Genomic DNA, 17,219 nt, shown 5'->3' on the forward strand with positions numbered 1-17,219 from the left:
TGACATGTGTTATAAAATATGATTAGGTTCCAAATCAAGTGCTGAGAATTAAAGAAACAAGAAAAAGACCGTACCTTTTTCTCATATTCACTGGACAATTCTTTCCACTTGTCTTCCATCTGCCGCCTGTAGAGACCTTCACGGTTTAAGTCTTCCTGGTACCGAGCAATGGCCTTTTCCAATACATCATGCTGCTTCTCTACCTCTCGATACTCACTCTGTACCTAATGGGTAACAGAAAAAGCTTTTTAGAATACACTACTACCATTAATAACCAACAGAGGTGATAGGGTTTAATGTCATCAGAAGGCTAGGGCGGTGCCCTTCACAGAGGACTTTGTAGCCTGGAATTTAATGAACAATGCCCTTGGTTCAACTTCGCCAGTGGCAGGATTCGAACCACCACCCCCTCAACCTTTGCCGCAAGTAACAAGAGGCAAGTCCAGAAATATCTGGTCTGGCATGAAACCAGATGAGGCACTTCAAATTTGATGGAACATGTTTACATCAATCAACATCTATATGGTGAGGCAGTAGCTCTACATTATATTGGATTTTTGTGCACAGCAGAATACGTATTTTACAGTTACAAAAGACTAGGCTTCACTTAATTCCAATGCATCCACCTTTCTTCTCACAAACATAATGCCTATCTCCTCCCCTTTTACTCTCATCTGTTCCAAATCCATGCACATTAAAAGACCCAAATCTTAGGGTTCTGGTTGGTAAACTCGTCCCAGACCTTTTTATACCTTTGTATTTTTTACTTATTTATTGATTTATTTTCTATTTATTTATTTTTTTTATCTATTTTTAATTTATTCATTTATTTATCTACTTTTTTAGGAATGTCCCCTTTGGGGTTACAAAGAGTAGATTGTCTTTTACGACTTAAGTGGGAATACTCAGCAGCAATATTCTTTCTCCCCTACCACACAGTTTGGGAAAAAAGGGAAATGTATATTGGGAGAAATGGTACAGGACAGTATTAAAAGTGGGGGGACAGCATAACTGAGGGACAGTTGCAGTATAATAAAGTAGCATAATTTCTCTATGAACAGAGATTTCCTCTATCACAGACAAAATGATGTGTGGCTCTTGTCCGTAGGGGCACCCCATATACTGTAGACCCTAAAGTATCAACTGCATGCTACTGAGCAATTTTAACCTCACGATGACATGCTGCCAATACCCCAGACGGGGTCTCAGGCCTCCAAGACAAAGCATACTGTACCAAAAACACTCAAAACTTTTTGATTTCCCAGCCTATGTTCCACTGGTCAAGGACACAAGACTTACTTTCTGCAGTTGTGTTTCGTAGTTGGCACACATGTGACATGTTCTGCTAACACTGTTGCGGGCTTGTCGAACCTCCTGTTGTAGCATCACCCACTCTTTCTCGCTTACTAATCGCCGGCCATCTTCCAGCGTTTCGTCTTCCTTCGCTGAATCCGATACCAAGACAGAAGATTCTCCATCACCTGAAAGGTCTCGAAACAATATTATATTTTTAACTCCAGAAAGAGTAATCAATCCCTCTCTATCCTCTTCACATTCAACAACTCTCTGAAATACTCTACCCATCGTTCCTTTACCATCTTCTCTCCCACGATTATCTGTCCATCTGCACCTATTACCCCAGGACATGCTAAGTCTCTACAAACAGGTAAAATAAATTCCTTCCACAACAAGTGCTGCATACTTTTATTCTAATTGTTGTCGAGCTATTCTATTCCACTGGCCATGATCCCTTCAATAATAAAGGTTAAGAAAAACACAAACACAAGCTCAGAGTGGTGGAAGTCTGGCATAAATTGGATGAAAAAATAGTATGTGCAAAAACTATACAAGAATTTAAGAACAAACAAATGCTGAAAGATAGAAAGATGCACTATGAGCATAGCTCCCTTCCCATATAACAGAACTGGGTAAATACACCAATTAACGAGTTAAACACCATATGAGGACGGAGCCTTTATTTGTACGATGTTTCGCTTATTACAGCTTTTTCAAGTACTTGAAAAAAATGTAATAAGCGAAATGTCATACAAATAAAGGCTCTGTCCTCATATGGTGTTTAACTCGTCAATGTTGTTGGCAACTGCCACTTTCATGGAGAAAAAAAAAAAAAAAAAAAAAAAAAAAAAAAAAAAAAAAATTAAACCTACCTATGAGTGCTTTCTGTTGGTCTTCAGTTAAATGTGGAATCTTATCTGGACTAAAGCGTGAAGCAAGGCTGGATCCAAGGAATTCCTCTCCTTCAGTAAGACTACTACTATCGTCTCCCCCACCTTCCCTCTCTTCCAGATCCAGGAGTAGGAATCCTGTCTCATCACCTCCTTCTTGACCTTTTGACTGCTGTAACTGTCATTTCAATCATCATTTTAGCGACATATCGACTATTCACTTGAAACCCACTATCAAGAGAAATAATATCTGAAGTACAGGAGATCCGTATATTTTGACTACTGTCTCTAGTCCTCTTCAGCTGAAGAGGATTACAGATATTAGTTGAAATATACGGATCTCCTGTACTTCTCGATATTATTTCTCCGATAGTGGGTTTTAAGAGAATATTTTCAAATGTGTTATAACATTACAGTTTCCCATGTAACAACTAAATATGAGAACAGTCTCAGAATATACATTAAAAAAGAATTTACAAAGTCCCAGTCTTCCGTTACCTCTCCTTCACTGTCTTGATTTTCAACTATTGACTTCTTTTTACTCTGTGGAGACTTGGCAGATAAACTACTTGAAGATGGTTTATCAACCCAGGGAACAGATTCAGGAAGGCTACTGAGGGGGGAAGCATGTATAGAAGATGAAAGGGAACCTTCGTCTTCCCTCTGTAACTCTGAAAAATTCAGGGAAAAATTACTTGGTTGAAAAAAACATACAAATATCTGCATACATACATATACCAAAGCCTCTTTTCCCCCTTATAAGGGAGGTAGCCAAAAACAGAGGCATAAAAACCACTCCCACCCATTTCATCCCCATCACACTCCACTCCCCTCCACCCTCTTCCCTCCCTCTTATCTTGGTATCTCCTGGATGATGGGTCATCCATGCATCTTGTCCACTGCCCTGGGTCAGAAGCAGTGTTGCAAGACACAGCTCATCCACAGTAAGGCTCCTTCATTAAAGTGGCGACCCCCCCTCTCTGTCCCCTCATTGCAGAAAAAGAAGAGATGGGGAGAAATCCCTTCGGGCTGCGTCAAATTTGAAAGGATACAAAATTATCTATATTTTTCTGTTACACATGACAATGTCAAGTTGATCTGGGGTCTTGTATACATCAACTGTAAAACACAAAAGGTGGTTTAGGTCTAATGATCTTGCTTTACACACAAGTGATCCGCTTAACCTGCTCCATACAATGACGCCATTGTAGGCATCATGAGGCGTAGGTAGCTTACCCATGCCTGAGTGACAGAAGAGAATCCACCCTTGATCTAAAGGTTTACCCTAAGGCTTCCCCAATATGGGACTGTCCAGTATACAATAAGACAGGTCCTCATTTACAAAGGAAGCAGAGCATGCCAACAGGAGACCTTTTGGTCCATAACTAGGTCAGATGAGGATTACAAAGGCTGAGAAAGGCTTACAAATGCAGAGAGGATTACAGCTGTGACAAAAATCATCACTTTATAAGAATTACAAAATTATACAACACACCAATTTGCTTACCTTCTAACCTCCTTAGCTGTTCATGGGTGAGAACAGATTGCATTCTGCGGAGGTCAACTATATGCAGCCTCTGAGATTCTAGGAATTGGTCATTTGCTCTTTGCCATGTGTGCTTCAGCTCAGTATGTTGCCGCTTCTCCTGTTCCAATATCTGAGAAGAGATTCAAAACTAAATATTTGACGAAAATAAAACCTAAAAAATTAAAATAAGTAAACAAACAAATGGAAAGCTAAAGGCCTGATATACATCCCCTGTATCAAATGAAAAACCTACATTATATGTTTCTTTGTGTCCATTTCCAGGTACATTTAGGAGGTCCCTTAACCCAACGCTCGCCAACAGACATCTGTGCAGACATTTGGCTTCTGGACCCTCTTTGGAAATTGGTGGTGTTTTATGTCCCAAGCCAATTCCTAAGGTGGGTTTACGTCCTGGGCCCAAATGTCTGCACCAGTAAAATTCTGTTGTCTCTTCAGGGATTATATAAACACCATTGAAAAATATCATCATAGATCTATTCACAGTAACACATAATTACAAGTGACATTGGTGTACACTCCAAACAATTTTAAATGATACAGGAGGTGCCAAGATAAGAGGGAGGGAAGAAGGCAGTGGGGAGTGGATTATGTAGGGGATGGAATGGGTGGGAGTGGTTTCTATGACTTTGTTTTTTGGCTACCTCCCTTGTAAGGGGGAAAAAGCCTTTGGTATATGTAAGTACGTGTGTGTACTAAGAAAAAAGAGGACTGTTGTTCTGTCATGATGTGCAGGCATCAATACCCAGTAGTGATGTCTTTCTGGAATATCCTTGATTGCATCTCATAGTTACAAGACCATTCATGCAAGCAATGAAATATTCAAGAATCACTAATTATACACAATGAAGAAAACCATAATTATGCAAAATATAAATAATATAAGGTCATTAAAATAACTGTGCAACTGACAGCAAACCAATTAATATTTATGATTGACAGTATGTGTGTGTAATGACCCACTGGCTACACATGTACATGACACTCCTCTATAAGAGTCATCCGTTACTAATCATTTCAGTTTGCATTCTTGTATCTTCATATACTACTCATTCAAATTTCAACTTGGATAATCCTTCTCTTTGCTTCAGATTTCCAATCAAAAATCTAAAGAATAACTTAGGTTGGCCCTTACATTTGATGAGTATATCCTTCTTAATATTCTTTTCCTCTTCTCTTCCTGTTCTTGTATATTCATTTCTGGCTTTTTGGTATTCCTCATTGTTCTTTTTAATTCTCTTTTGGATTTTTTGTTTCTTTTGTTTTGCCAATGCACATCTTTTATTGAAACAAGTCATGTTTTTGAACTTCTCCCCTATTCATCCTTAGTACATATTTTTCCACTCCTACGATGGCAAATTTTTCGGGGATGAAATGGGTGGGAATGTTTTTGTGCCTTGTCCTTTTTGGCTACCCCCCCGGTAAGGGGAAAAAAAGCCTTGGTATATGTATGTATGTATGTATGTACGATGGCAAATTTAAGAAAAAATATTCTATTTCTTCTCAATTTCTTTAGTTCTATTACACTTCTCCAATCTTCTTGAACACATTCTTTTTTCATTTTAGCAAAGTTTACTTTTGTAAAGTTGCATCTTCCTTGTCAGCATATTTCCACTCCTATTTTGTGTGGATGTATGTATCGTGGCCTTGCTGTGGATGCACTGTGTCTTGCTGCATTTCTTCTGACCCAGTGCAGTTGGCAGGATACAGGGATGACCCTTCATCCATGAGGAGCTAAGATGAGAGGGAGGAAAGGGTAGTGGTGGATGGGAATGAAATGGGTGGGAGTGGGTACGTGTGTTTTGACTTGGCTCCTTCCCTTACAAGGGCAAAAAAGCCCTTGGAATAAAGATAGAAGAGTATTGCATCATGGAGGTGGTAGATTGTTACATATGTTTGAGTAGTAAACTGCTGGTGGATTTTTTTTTTAATGTCCTGCCGATTGTGCTTGTGTGATGTAAGATGGGCAAGTGGGGTTGAGGAACCTAGCATAGAAGTGTGTGCCTCAATCATTTTCATCATATCTTATGGGGGGATTTGGGTATCTGAGTGCAAGAATTCTATTTGGGTGGTATCAGTACATCCTGTTATCATTCTCAATGCTTTATATTATAGTTTGTAAAGTGTCTAAGTCAGCGTTTCTTGACCAGGGTTCCCCGGAACCCTAAGGTTTCGCAAAAAATCCCTAAGGGTTCCGTGAGAACAAGAGAGATAAGCTAATGCTCTTTTGATTTTTTATTTAATTTCATATACGTAATATAATTAAACACGTATGACATATTCTTGGTTATTGTAATAATGTAATATAGACATCATCCTATCTAACCTATTATGTTATCAAAAAATAAATGAGAAAGATATGGTATATGTGGTTTTTTTTTCCCGCAGGGGTTCCTTGAGACGTGCAATTTATTTCAAAGGTTATGCAAGGGTAAAAAGGTTGAGAAACACTGGTCTAAGTTCTGCCCATTGTTGAGACCAAGCTGTGAAGTGCAGTCAAGTGTGATTTTTATGAATTGTATATGAATAGTAATTAGTTCCCTTCTGTTGATGTGTAAAGTTGCTAAAATACTCAAAGACCTACAAAGTCACGAAAGTGTTCCCTTTTGTCACATGTGGCTCTGCTACCCTTTAACACCTCTTTCATGCCACATGAGCTTCTTGCAACTCTTCCAAATCTATCACACAAGGTGACTTACACTGATGAAAGGGCCTTACCAATTTTAGTTCTGTCATCTGAGAGCGTAGTCTGTCATACTCATTCTGCAAGGCCGTGTTCTTTGCATTCTGAATAGCCACATACATTTCAAGATCAGCACGTGTTGATTTTTCCACCTCAAGGTTACTGCTCACTCCCTTTAGCTGAAAAAAGAAATGAAAATAATAATAATAATAATAAAAAGGCTAAACAGTGAGAGGAAAACATTCAAATCATGAAAAACTTGTGAAATGTTAAGAAAATGAGAAACAGAGAGATAGAGACACAAACACACACACTCCATGATTACAGGCCAGCACACTACCACTATACTAGCCAGGAGGATACATGAATGGTATAGTATAATCTTCCTGCAGAAGCAGTGCTAAGTAGTACAGTCCAAAATTTTAAGATTTATTAAGATAAACACCTAAGAAATATGCTGTAATGTCTGCCATCTATTTTACTTTATTTATCTATTTATTATCTATTATTATCTATCATTAATTCACTTATCATTTATTATAAATCATTATCATTTATCTGTTTATCATCATTAATTATCTATTTAATAATCATTATAATTCTAATTATTATTATTATTATTATTTTTTTGTCTGACCAAGTTATGGACCAAAAGGTCTCCAGTCCGCATGCTCCTCCTTTGTAATCTTTTGTATCATAGGCACAATGACCCATTTATATAATTCTCTTTGCATCTATTCCCAAATGCCATTTCTCATGATACTTTTCAGTCCTCTCAGACATTTGCTAGCTTCCCTCACTCCAAGTTCACCTCCACTCCCACTCCTCCATTTCCTGTTACATGCAATGCTAAATACTTAAAACTATCCACTTCCTCCATCCTCCCTCCTCTAAGACTTACTCCCAACTTGATATCACCCTCTCCCCTTGTACATATCACCTTGCTTTTACTCATATTTACTTTCATCTTCCTCCCCCTATCACATAACTTTCCAAACTCAATCATTGATTGCCTTAGACCCTCCTCTGACTTTGTCAAAAATGCAATGTCATCCACAAACAACAACTGGCTCACCTCCTGGTTCCCTCCGCTAGATCTAATCATCCCCAATCCCCTGCTGATTATCCTCAATTTTACCCGCCATATCACCCCATCCATATACACATTGAACAGCCATAATAGATAGATAAGATTAAAATAAATAACTCCAAATTTGACTGGAAGAGAAAACAAGGAGTAACCCCAAAAACATGCTCTTTTCCTGTAGATTAAGAGTAAACAAAATCAATTTGGTAAATACAAACCTTTTCATCAAGTTCTTGAAGAACTTCTGAAGTAGGTTTGCCCTGAAGAAGCTGTCCCATAATATCAGAGCTCTCAATGGCCGCTTGTTGTTGGGCTTCATGAGCACGAAGCTGTGCATCTTGTTCACGCAATTTCTCTTTCAAAGCAAAGATCTCTTCTTCTAGGGGAACCACCAGTGATCTCAAGAGTTCTGCATCTTCCTGTGCCTAAAGATAAAAAATGAAATAAAATAAATAAAAACAAACAAATAAATAACTAGCATATGTATAGTGTATAAATATATGTATGTGTATATATATATATATACATACATATATATATATCACTATGACAAAATGTTGTGGCACATATGTAATTAATAATCACGAAGAACCCACAGTCGGAATGAAAAGGAAACTTTAGAAGAATGTGTAACTTCTATATTTCAGCTAATAGCTATAGCCCTCTTCAGGAAAGTACAGATTACAAGAATTTGCAAAGACATAAGCACAATGAGATATGAGTAGAAGGGGAACACGCAGAGTTAAAACAGGACAACCCGTCATGCAGGGTGGAGTCAGAGGTGAGGGGATGTGTGGGTGGAGGTGTGAGGTCATGGGAAAGGGTGGGAGGAAGGGTCAGGAGGGTGCTAATTCTTAACCAAGCGGCTCACAGCTAGCCGTGAGATAATGTCCGGGGTCCATTGACCTTTGGAGATGTTCTTCAATTAAGGCTGATTCAACAATGTTTCTTCTAAAACTACAGTTGGACTTGAACAAAATTTTGGCCTTGTCCCAGTCAAGACTGTGATTTTTGGTACTGACGTGTTGGAACACTGCGGAATTTTGTTGGGCATACCTAATGGATCTTTTGTGCTCCATTAACCTGGTGTTAAGATCCCTTCTGGTTTGACCAAGGTACATTAAATCAAAGGTTGAAGGGAAATGAGTCCCCAGGAGTGTATAGCCTTCCTTGTAAAGATTGTGATTTAATGTACCTTGGTCAAACCAGAAGGGATCTTAACACCAGGTTAATGGAGCACAAAAGATCCATTAGGTATGCCCAACAAAATTCCGCAGTGTTCCAACACGTCAGTACCAAAAATCACAGTCTTGACTGGGACAAGGCCAGAATTTTGTTCAAGTCCAACTGTAGTTTTAGAAGAAACATTGTTGAATCAGCCTTAATTGAAGAACATCTCCAAAGGTCAATGGTCCCCGGACATTATCTCACGGCTAGCTGTGAGCCGCTTGGTTAAGAATCATCACCCTCCTGACCCTTCCTCCCACCCTTTCCCATGACCTCACACCTCCATCCACACATCTCCTCACCTCTGACTCCGCCCTGCGTGACGGGTTGTCCTGTTTTAACTCTGCGTGTTCCCCTTCTACTCATATCTCATTGTACTTATGTCTCTGCAAATTCTTGTAATCTGTACTTTCCTGAAGAGGGCTATAGCTATTAGCCGAAACATAGAAGTTACACATTCTTCTAAAGTTTCCTTTTTATTCCGACTGTGGGTTCTTCGTGATTATGTATATGTATATGTATATGTATATGTATATGTATATGTATATGTACATATATATATATATATATATATATATATATATTTTTTTACTGTCACTCCCAGGATTGAACTGAGATCTGGTGCATTGCCAAACCGACACCTTACCAACTATGCCATTGGTGCTTCAAAAGATCTTTTAAAGCTCCAGTGGCACAGTTGGTAAGGTATTGGTTTGGCAATATATTGGATCATGGTTCGATCTCGGTGGTGACAGTTGGAAAATAAATATAATAAAGGATTGACATGCCTTTACTTATGATTCACTTCAGGTATATATAAATATGTGTGTATACATGAAATTATGTTAAAAATAATAATAATAATAATAATAATAATAATAATAAAATAAATAAATAATAATACATTTTATAACATTTATGTGAAAAAAAATCCATGTATATGCAACAATTATGAAGAAATGTTCAGTGCAGATGAATTCCATCAAAACAATTCTTTATGTTTGAATCACTGATTATCAAAACATACTGATAACACTTTAGTTTAATAAAAACTGTTGAGCTATATTACCATGCAAATTATAAATGCAGACCAAACTGTGGTACGTTTGAACCAATGATTCAGAAAGAGAAGCATAAATGGAATATTCAGTAATAAAATTATAACAATTCTCCTGAAATCCTCCTTTTCTTGAAACAACACCCTAAACTAGAAATAAACTTAAAAGCAAACAAGATCTAATTTTCTATCTACAGTAAACTCGCGCTTATCCGAACACGTTTTAACCGAACATTTTCTCAATACGGTAGCCATCGCTTTAACCGAACGTATTTGGATCTCAACCGAACATTCAAACACCCCACCACCTCTTCCGCCACCCCCGCGCCACCCGCAAGCTTCACCAAGTGCTCACACGGTGGCAGCACACTCCATGTTTACACCTGATCGGCTGTTTGGCGGTACATACATTCGTGAGTCCTCTCGGTGATGATACAGTATCACAAGCTCTCCTTAAACATTTTCTCTTTATACTCTATAGAATATGTTTATGAACTATTATAAGCATTTCCATGTGTATGTTAAGTTTACAGGTACGAATATAGCAGCTGACATTACCGCATAAAACTATACAGGAATGAAACATACAAAGTCTGATTAACCGAACATTTCGGTTAATCGGACATTTCTAATCCCCCTTGGAGTTCGGATAAGTGGAAGTTTACTGTACCTCCATACCAAAGGTTGTTTCCCCCTTACAAGGGAGATAGCTGGCACAAAGCACACACCCACCACACACTCTTTCCCTCTCATCTTAGCTCCTCTTGGATGAAGGGTCATCATCCCTGTCTCCTCCCCACTACCTGGGTCAGAACCAATGCAGCAAGACATAGTACATCCACGGCAGGGCTGCTTCATTTACACACCAACCCTCCCTCCCTCATCCTCTTGTGTAGAAAATAAAGGGAGAATACCCTTTGGGCTGCATCACAATATCATCCATACACAACCATTCTCCACTCACACCTATTCCTACTCAACAGACATTCCCATTTTGCTCAAAGCTCCTTGTCTAACCTATCATAATCCTTCTCCAAATTCATTATTTGTTTTAACATCACAAACTACCCCACCCCCATTAGGAGGCAAGGACGGTGCCCCTTACAGTGGACTTTGTAGCGTGGAATTTAATGAATCATGCCCTTGGTTCAACTTGCCCTGAGCAGGATTCAAACTGTCATCATCTTGAACCTCTGCAGCAAGTAACAATGACCAAACTCACTTGGACAGCAAGTATCCTCTTTGCTCTTAATTTCCCTTCTACCAAAAAATTACCTGATACTCCCCCACTCTCTCCCCTAAGAATATGGACATCCAAAACTCTTCCTGTCCTTCTTTTGGATACCACTACATTTATTAATGCCTTTTTAACCACCTTTCCATCCACCACCCTTTGCCATGTATACTTATGCTGGACTCTTCTTAAACTCTGTGTTTGCCAACATCAACTCCCCTTCATATCTCCAACAACTCTCCAATATAATTTTTACCAGGTAATCCATTTCCCTTCTAATCCATATATTGATTCATCTCTTTCTCTAGTATTGAGATCTCCCAACTCTACTATGTAGGCATCATGAGGCATGAGTGGGTATACAAGGATGCCAGTGTTGGTGTCCTAATTATATTAATTTTGTAGTTGTAGGTAAGTTACTCCCAAATTCTATGAACTGGCTTGATTGTGTTTTCTGTGTTTATTATTACTCACTGAAAGAACGAGTTAATCAGTGGTGACTTTATATTTTATAATGCGAGTATTGTGATCCATCATTGAATCATTGTACATCAGGCATCTGATGCTGCACATGAGAATGACTTGTACTGAAAAGGTTAACTAATAAACAAGCTGGAGAAACCTTGAAAAAAACAAATAAAATGGACAGGAAAATTGTTAAAAAATTGTGGGACAGTAAAATCCATAAAGATATCATGAATATCTCTGCACCATGAGGTAATTTGAACAACCCAAAGGAAAATATCATCAAAACAGCAATATAATATCATAAACAAACACTTCTACAAATCAAGTTTTCAAACTCACTATTCCAGAAATAGGAAAATAATAAAGTATAAAAAGTCAAGCCAGACATGGATGCCACCCCTTCCTTCACCAATTGCAATGTAGAAGTGACAGAAGAAGAAGAAGAGGAAGAAGAAAAATGCTGAAGGCCTACATAAAATCTCAAACATTACCTTAAAACACCTCAACCCAAAACCAACAAAATACTTAAGTGACATCTTCAATCACTTCTAGTTTTACAATAAAATTACAAATATCTGGAAAGGCACACACATAACTATGCAGCTGCAAGGGGTAGGGGAGCCACATATTTTTGACAAGTACTGTACGTCCAGACAGTGGATAGCAGGAAGCTGAGACTATTGATGCTAAATAATACTGGATAAAATGTTCACCAGTTTCACTTTACTTAAAATTGGAATAGTTCACATTTAAATTGATCTGTGGTCCCAAATACTGGTGCTGTTTTAAATTGATAATGTTAAATAGATTTGTGTTAAATCAACTTTCTACTGTATCATAAGTGATGAGCACAGTACTGTATATTTATTACTGTACAGTACTGAGAATGGGAAGAATTATTCACACCATACTGGATCATCCCAGCCAGTCTAGTATAAACAAAAATAAAATCTGTGTTTGCATTGTGCTGCAACAATCATTCATTAAATGACATGGCTAAAACTATGGGATGCAAAAGTGTTTACTATTAATCATGCAAATTTGTGGGTTTACAAGTAGTCTGTTGACATAACTGTATGTCCAAATGTCCCCGTAATGTGTGATGAATAAGAAGCTGAGACTCTTGGTGCTGAGAAACACAGTTGATACTGGGAAAACAATACATGCCAATTTCGATATGCTTGAAATTGCAGTAAATTGCTAAAGTTGATTTATGGCCAAAAATAGGATGACATTTTCTGAAGTTATATTGTAGACAGAAATTATCTGGTAATCCCCTATTACACTGGGCTGGTTGAGCAGAGTGTGAGGGTGAGCCTAGCCAGTCACTCCCACACTGGTAAACCCTCTCTTCAGGACCTTGCCTTTTCTCACATTGATTTTCTTCATTTCCCTAGGGGCTGTACATTACCATGGCACCTACAAAGGAATTAACTAAAGAAATAATTGTCCAAATCATTGGACTACGAAAGGCCATAGAACTGATTCAACCAAGAAGGAAAAGGGCTGGAGATATCATCCCTGAAACCTGAGACATGGCATCCTAAGAAGACTTCTTTTTTGAAGACTATTGTTGTCCTTAGATTTGACTCTATAGTACACTTTTTGATGTTCAAAGCCCTTGGAGAAGTTTTCTTAGGATGCTCTGTCCTAGATTTCTGGGATTCGATCTCCAGCCCTTTTCCCTCCTGAATTTGTGCCATGTATTTCTTGACTGTGGGCTCTGTCACCTTCAACATTCCAACGATTTCTTTAGTTTCATGGCCTGCCTTCTTTAGTCCAATGAATTCTGCAATTACTTTAGTTGTATAATTCCACTTTACAAAGGAAAAGGGGACAAGTGTAAGTGTAGTAGTTTCAGAGGGTTCAATTTATTGAGTGTAGTTGGGAAGGCTTATGGGAGGGTTTTGACTGAGAGGATTAGGGGGGAAACAGAGGGAATAAATGGTGTAGAACAGTGTGAGTTTAGGACTAGTAGAGGTTGTGTGGATCAGATTTTAGTGGTAAGGCAGATATGTAAGAAAGCTTTAGGAAAAGGTAAGGATGTTTTTTGGGCCTTTATGGATTTAGAAATGTCTTATGGCAAGGTAGACAGGAAGGCACCGTGGGAGGTATTGCAGATATATGGGATAGGAGGAAAGATGTTAAGGGCAGTAAAGAGTTTTTATGAGATTAGTAGAGCCTGTGTTAGAATTAGAAATGGAGAGGGCGAGTGGTTTGAAGTAAAGGTGGGACTTAGCCTGGGATATGTCATGTTGCCATGACTGTTCAATCTATACATGGATGGGGTGGTGCAAGAGGTAAATGCAAGGGTAATGGGACGGGGATTGGTGAAAAAAATTGAGAAAAATGGGAGATAAGCCACTTGTTGTTTGCTAATGAAACTGTACTTGTAGCAGGATCAGAGTAGGGATCAAGGAAGTTAATGATGAAGTTTACAAAGGTGTGCAAAAGAAGGAAGTTGAAGATAAATGTGGGTAAAAGTATGGTGATGAGATGTACAAGAGGAGAGGATGGCAGCAAATTGGAAGTAAGTATTAAGGGAGAGAGACTGGAGGAAGTGGATAGCTTTAGATATTTGGGGGCAAATGTGGTGGGAAAAGGAGGAATAGAGATGGAGGTAGAATGTAGATTGAGAGAAGCAAGGAAATGTCTTGGGGGATTAAAAAGTGTAATGGGAAATAGACATTTGGGAATGGATGATATGAGGAGATTGTGCCAGCAGCACTGTATGGGGCAGAAACATGGAACATAAGAGAGGAAGAGTTTAAATGTTTTTAAGAAGAAATACATGAGAAGTATGGTAGGGATTACTAGGCTGGATAGAGTGAGAAATGAGGAGGTGAGGAGGAAAGTAGGGTAGAAAGGGAGTTGGGCAAAAGGGTTGATGAAAGAGTATTAGAATTGGGATTGTTTGGACACATGGAAAGAATGAGTGAAGATTAGTAAAAGAGGTGTGGAAGGTAGAGGTGGAGGAAGTGAACATAAGGGGATAACCAAGGATGAGATGGATGGATGGGGTAAAAGGGGCATTGGGAAAGAGGGGAATGAGTGTTGAGGAAGGAAGGGAAAAGACTGAAGATAGGGGTGAGTGGAGAATGGTTGTGAATAGATAACTCTCTAATGCATGGAAGGGAGTAGGTAGGGGAGTAGGTGTGAATGACATTTTGAAGCGGCCTGAAAGTATTTTCCCCCATCTTCTCTTTTTCTGCATGAAGGGATGGAGGGGGTGGTTGCCAATTAAATGAAGTGGCCTTGCTATAGATGTGCTGTGTCTTGCTGCATTGCTGGACCCACAACAGTGGGCGAGATGCAGGGATGACCCGTCATCCAGGAGGAGCCAAGAAAAGAGTGAGGGAGGGGTGGTGAATGGGAGTCGTGTATGTGGGGATGAAATGGGTGGGAGTGGATTTATGCCTTTGATTTTGGCTACCTCCCTTGTAAGGGAGAAAAAAAACACCCTTGATATATGTATGTACTTCTTTAGTTAATTCCTTCATAGGTGCCATGGTAATGATATACAGCCCCTACGGAAATGAAGAAAACCAGTGTGATAAAAGGCAAAGTCATTCTCTTCCCACGGCAGCATGGGAGCGAATGGCTGGGTTCTCCCTCACGCTCCACTCTACCGGCCCGGCATGACAGCTGGGGGTTATCAGATACATTCTATCTACATAATTTAACCTCAAAAGATGCCATCCTATTTTCACCATAACTATCTGGTTGCATGAGGTAGAGGCTGCATATTTTTGGCGAGTATTGTACAAATCAGCTGATTGTAGAAATTTTACATGACTGCTCATAAACACACAGTTCTGCATCCCATTTTTAATGTGTCATTTAACAAATACTTGTTTCAGCATATTGCTAATACAGTTTACATTTTTTCTACATTGGAAGGAGTCATTCAATCCATGGTGTGAACAGTGCTTCCTTTTCTTGTACTTCAGCTATGTGCACCTTTCCATTAAATCAATATTTCAAAATCATGCAAAGTCTTGAGGACCCTATCTCATGATAAATTCACATTCTACTGTAGAGTATAATCACCAAAATGTTCATGTAATGCAGTCCTAGGTCACTACACATTCAAAATTCTCTCACTGGGGTGCTTATAAATTGGTTCTGAGTGACTGTGGACATAATTCTGGGTGTGAGGCAGAACGGGGAAAGGAAGAAAGGTGCAACCTGTCTCTATGGTGAAGTCAGGAGGGGTAAGTGCGCTATTAATGACACTTCATGAATTAACAAATTGTACAAACAAAACATACAAAACTATGGTGATAAGAAGCGCAAGGGGAGAGTATGGCAGCAATGTGGAAGTGAGTATCAAAAGAGAGGCTAGAGGAAGTGGATGGCTTTAGATACTTGGGGTTGCATGTGGTGGAAAAGGGAGGAGTGGAGGTGGAGGTAGAATGTAGATTGAGGGAAGCAAGTAAGTGTAATGAGAAATAGACATTTGTGAATGGATACTAAGAGGAGATTATATGAAGGGGTGATTGTGCTGGCAGCACTCTATGGGACGGAGACATGGAACATAAGTGAGGAAGTGTTTAACTGTGTTTGAGATGATGTGTCTGAAGACGTATGGTAGGAGTTACAAGGTTGGACAGAGTGAGAAATGAGGTGAGGAAGAAAGCAGGAGTGGAAAAGGAGATGGGAGATAGGGTTGATGAAAGAGTATTGGGATGGTTTGGACACATGGAAGGGATGAGTGAAGAAAGATTGGTAAAGTATGGAAAGCAGAGGTGGATGGAGTGAACGTGAGGGGATGATCAAGGATGAGATGGATGGATGGATGGGGTAAAAGGGGTGTTCACCAAGAGGGGATGTCTGTTGAGGAAGGAGGGGAGATGGCAGAAGATAGGGGTGAGGGGAGAATGGCTGTGTATGGATAACACTGTGATGCATGGAAGGGAGTGGGTGAGGGATTGGGGGGTTAGTGAGTGGTTATATGTGAATGATATTTTGATGCAGCCTGAAGGGATTTCTCCCTGCCTTCAATGTTACAGCATGAGGAGATGGAGGGGGGGGGATTGCTAATTAAATGAAGTGGCCTTGCTGTGTATGTTATATGTCTTGCTACATTACTTCTGACCCAGGACAATGGGCAAGATGCAGGAATGACCTGTTATCCAGGAGGAGCTGGGATGAAAGGGAGGGAGGGGTGGTGAATGGAGGTGGAATGGGTGGGGATGAAATGGATAGTATTGGAATTATGCCTTTAGACTATGGCTACCTCTCTTATAAGGGTTAAAAAAAAACAAAAAAAAAAACTGTTGTATGTACTGTATGTACATGTACAAACAAACCCTCTACTAGGGTACTGATTCCATAGGCCATAAGGACTGTTTTGGGGGCACCCTTACAGACCAGAGCTGCATATCATTTGCACATGTTAGAGTAAAATATCTACTCACAAATGAATTATGCTATGTTTGTATTACAACTGTTGTAAGTAGGAGGTAAGCCTTACAAGAGAGAGGTTTGAGGAAGTGGATAGTTGGGTATTTAGTCACATGTAGCATGGTACGGAGGAGTTGCGGCGGAGATAAACTGTTGAATGAGGAAAGCAAGTGATGTCTTGGGGGAATAAAATGTGTTATGAGAAATATGTGGTATTTAAGGTTAGATAGTGTTAAGAGAAATATGTGGTATCTAAGGTTAAATAGTGTTATGAGAAATATGTGGTATTTAAGGTTAGATAGTGTTAAGAGAAATATGTGGTATC

At 39.2% G+C, this 17,219-nt stretch overlaps 1 protein-coding gene across 7 annotated transcripts in view; it reads right to left on the reverse strand.

Moving 5' to 3' along the window:
• The window catches only part of LOC143022117 (rab GTPase-binding effector protein 1-like), a 76,136-nt gene that overhangs the window by 15,524 nt on the left and 43,393 nt on the right, over positions 1 to 17,219 (reverse strand). For 5 of the 7 annotated variants that reach the window (XM_076180122.1, XM_076180121.1, XM_076180117.1 and 2 more), the window contains 7 exons: positions 7,721 to 7,927; positions 6,451 to 6,594; positions 3,694 to 3,844; positions 2,685 to 2,857; positions 2,169 to 2,364; positions 1,300 to 1,490; positions 75 to 224 (listed from right to left, as the gene is read on the reverse strand). In XM_076180122.1, coding sequence (XP_076036237.1) covers positions 75 to 224; positions 1,300 to 1,490; positions 2,169 to 2,364; positions 2,685 to 2,857; positions 3,694 to 3,844; positions 6,451 to 6,594; positions 7,721 to 7,927 — 1,212 coding nt within the window. The remainder of the gene's footprint in view (positions 1 to 74; positions 225 to 1,299; positions 1,491 to 2,168; positions 2,365 to 2,684; positions 2,858 to 3,693; positions 3,845 to 6,450; positions 6,595 to 7,720; positions 7,928 to 17,219) is intronic. The other 2 variants (XM_076180119.1, XM_076180120.1) reach the window with 2 other exon arrangements.

The sequence above is a fragment of the Oratosquilla oratoria genome, chromosome 43 (genome assembly GCF_046742065.1).
Source record: "Oratosquilla oratoria isolate Oo_2021 chromosome 43, ASM4674206v1, whole genome shotgun sequence".
NCBI classification, from domain to species: domain Eukaryota; kingdom Metazoa; phylum Arthropoda; class Malacostraca; order Stomatopoda; family Squillidae; genus Oratosquilla; species Oratosquilla oratoria.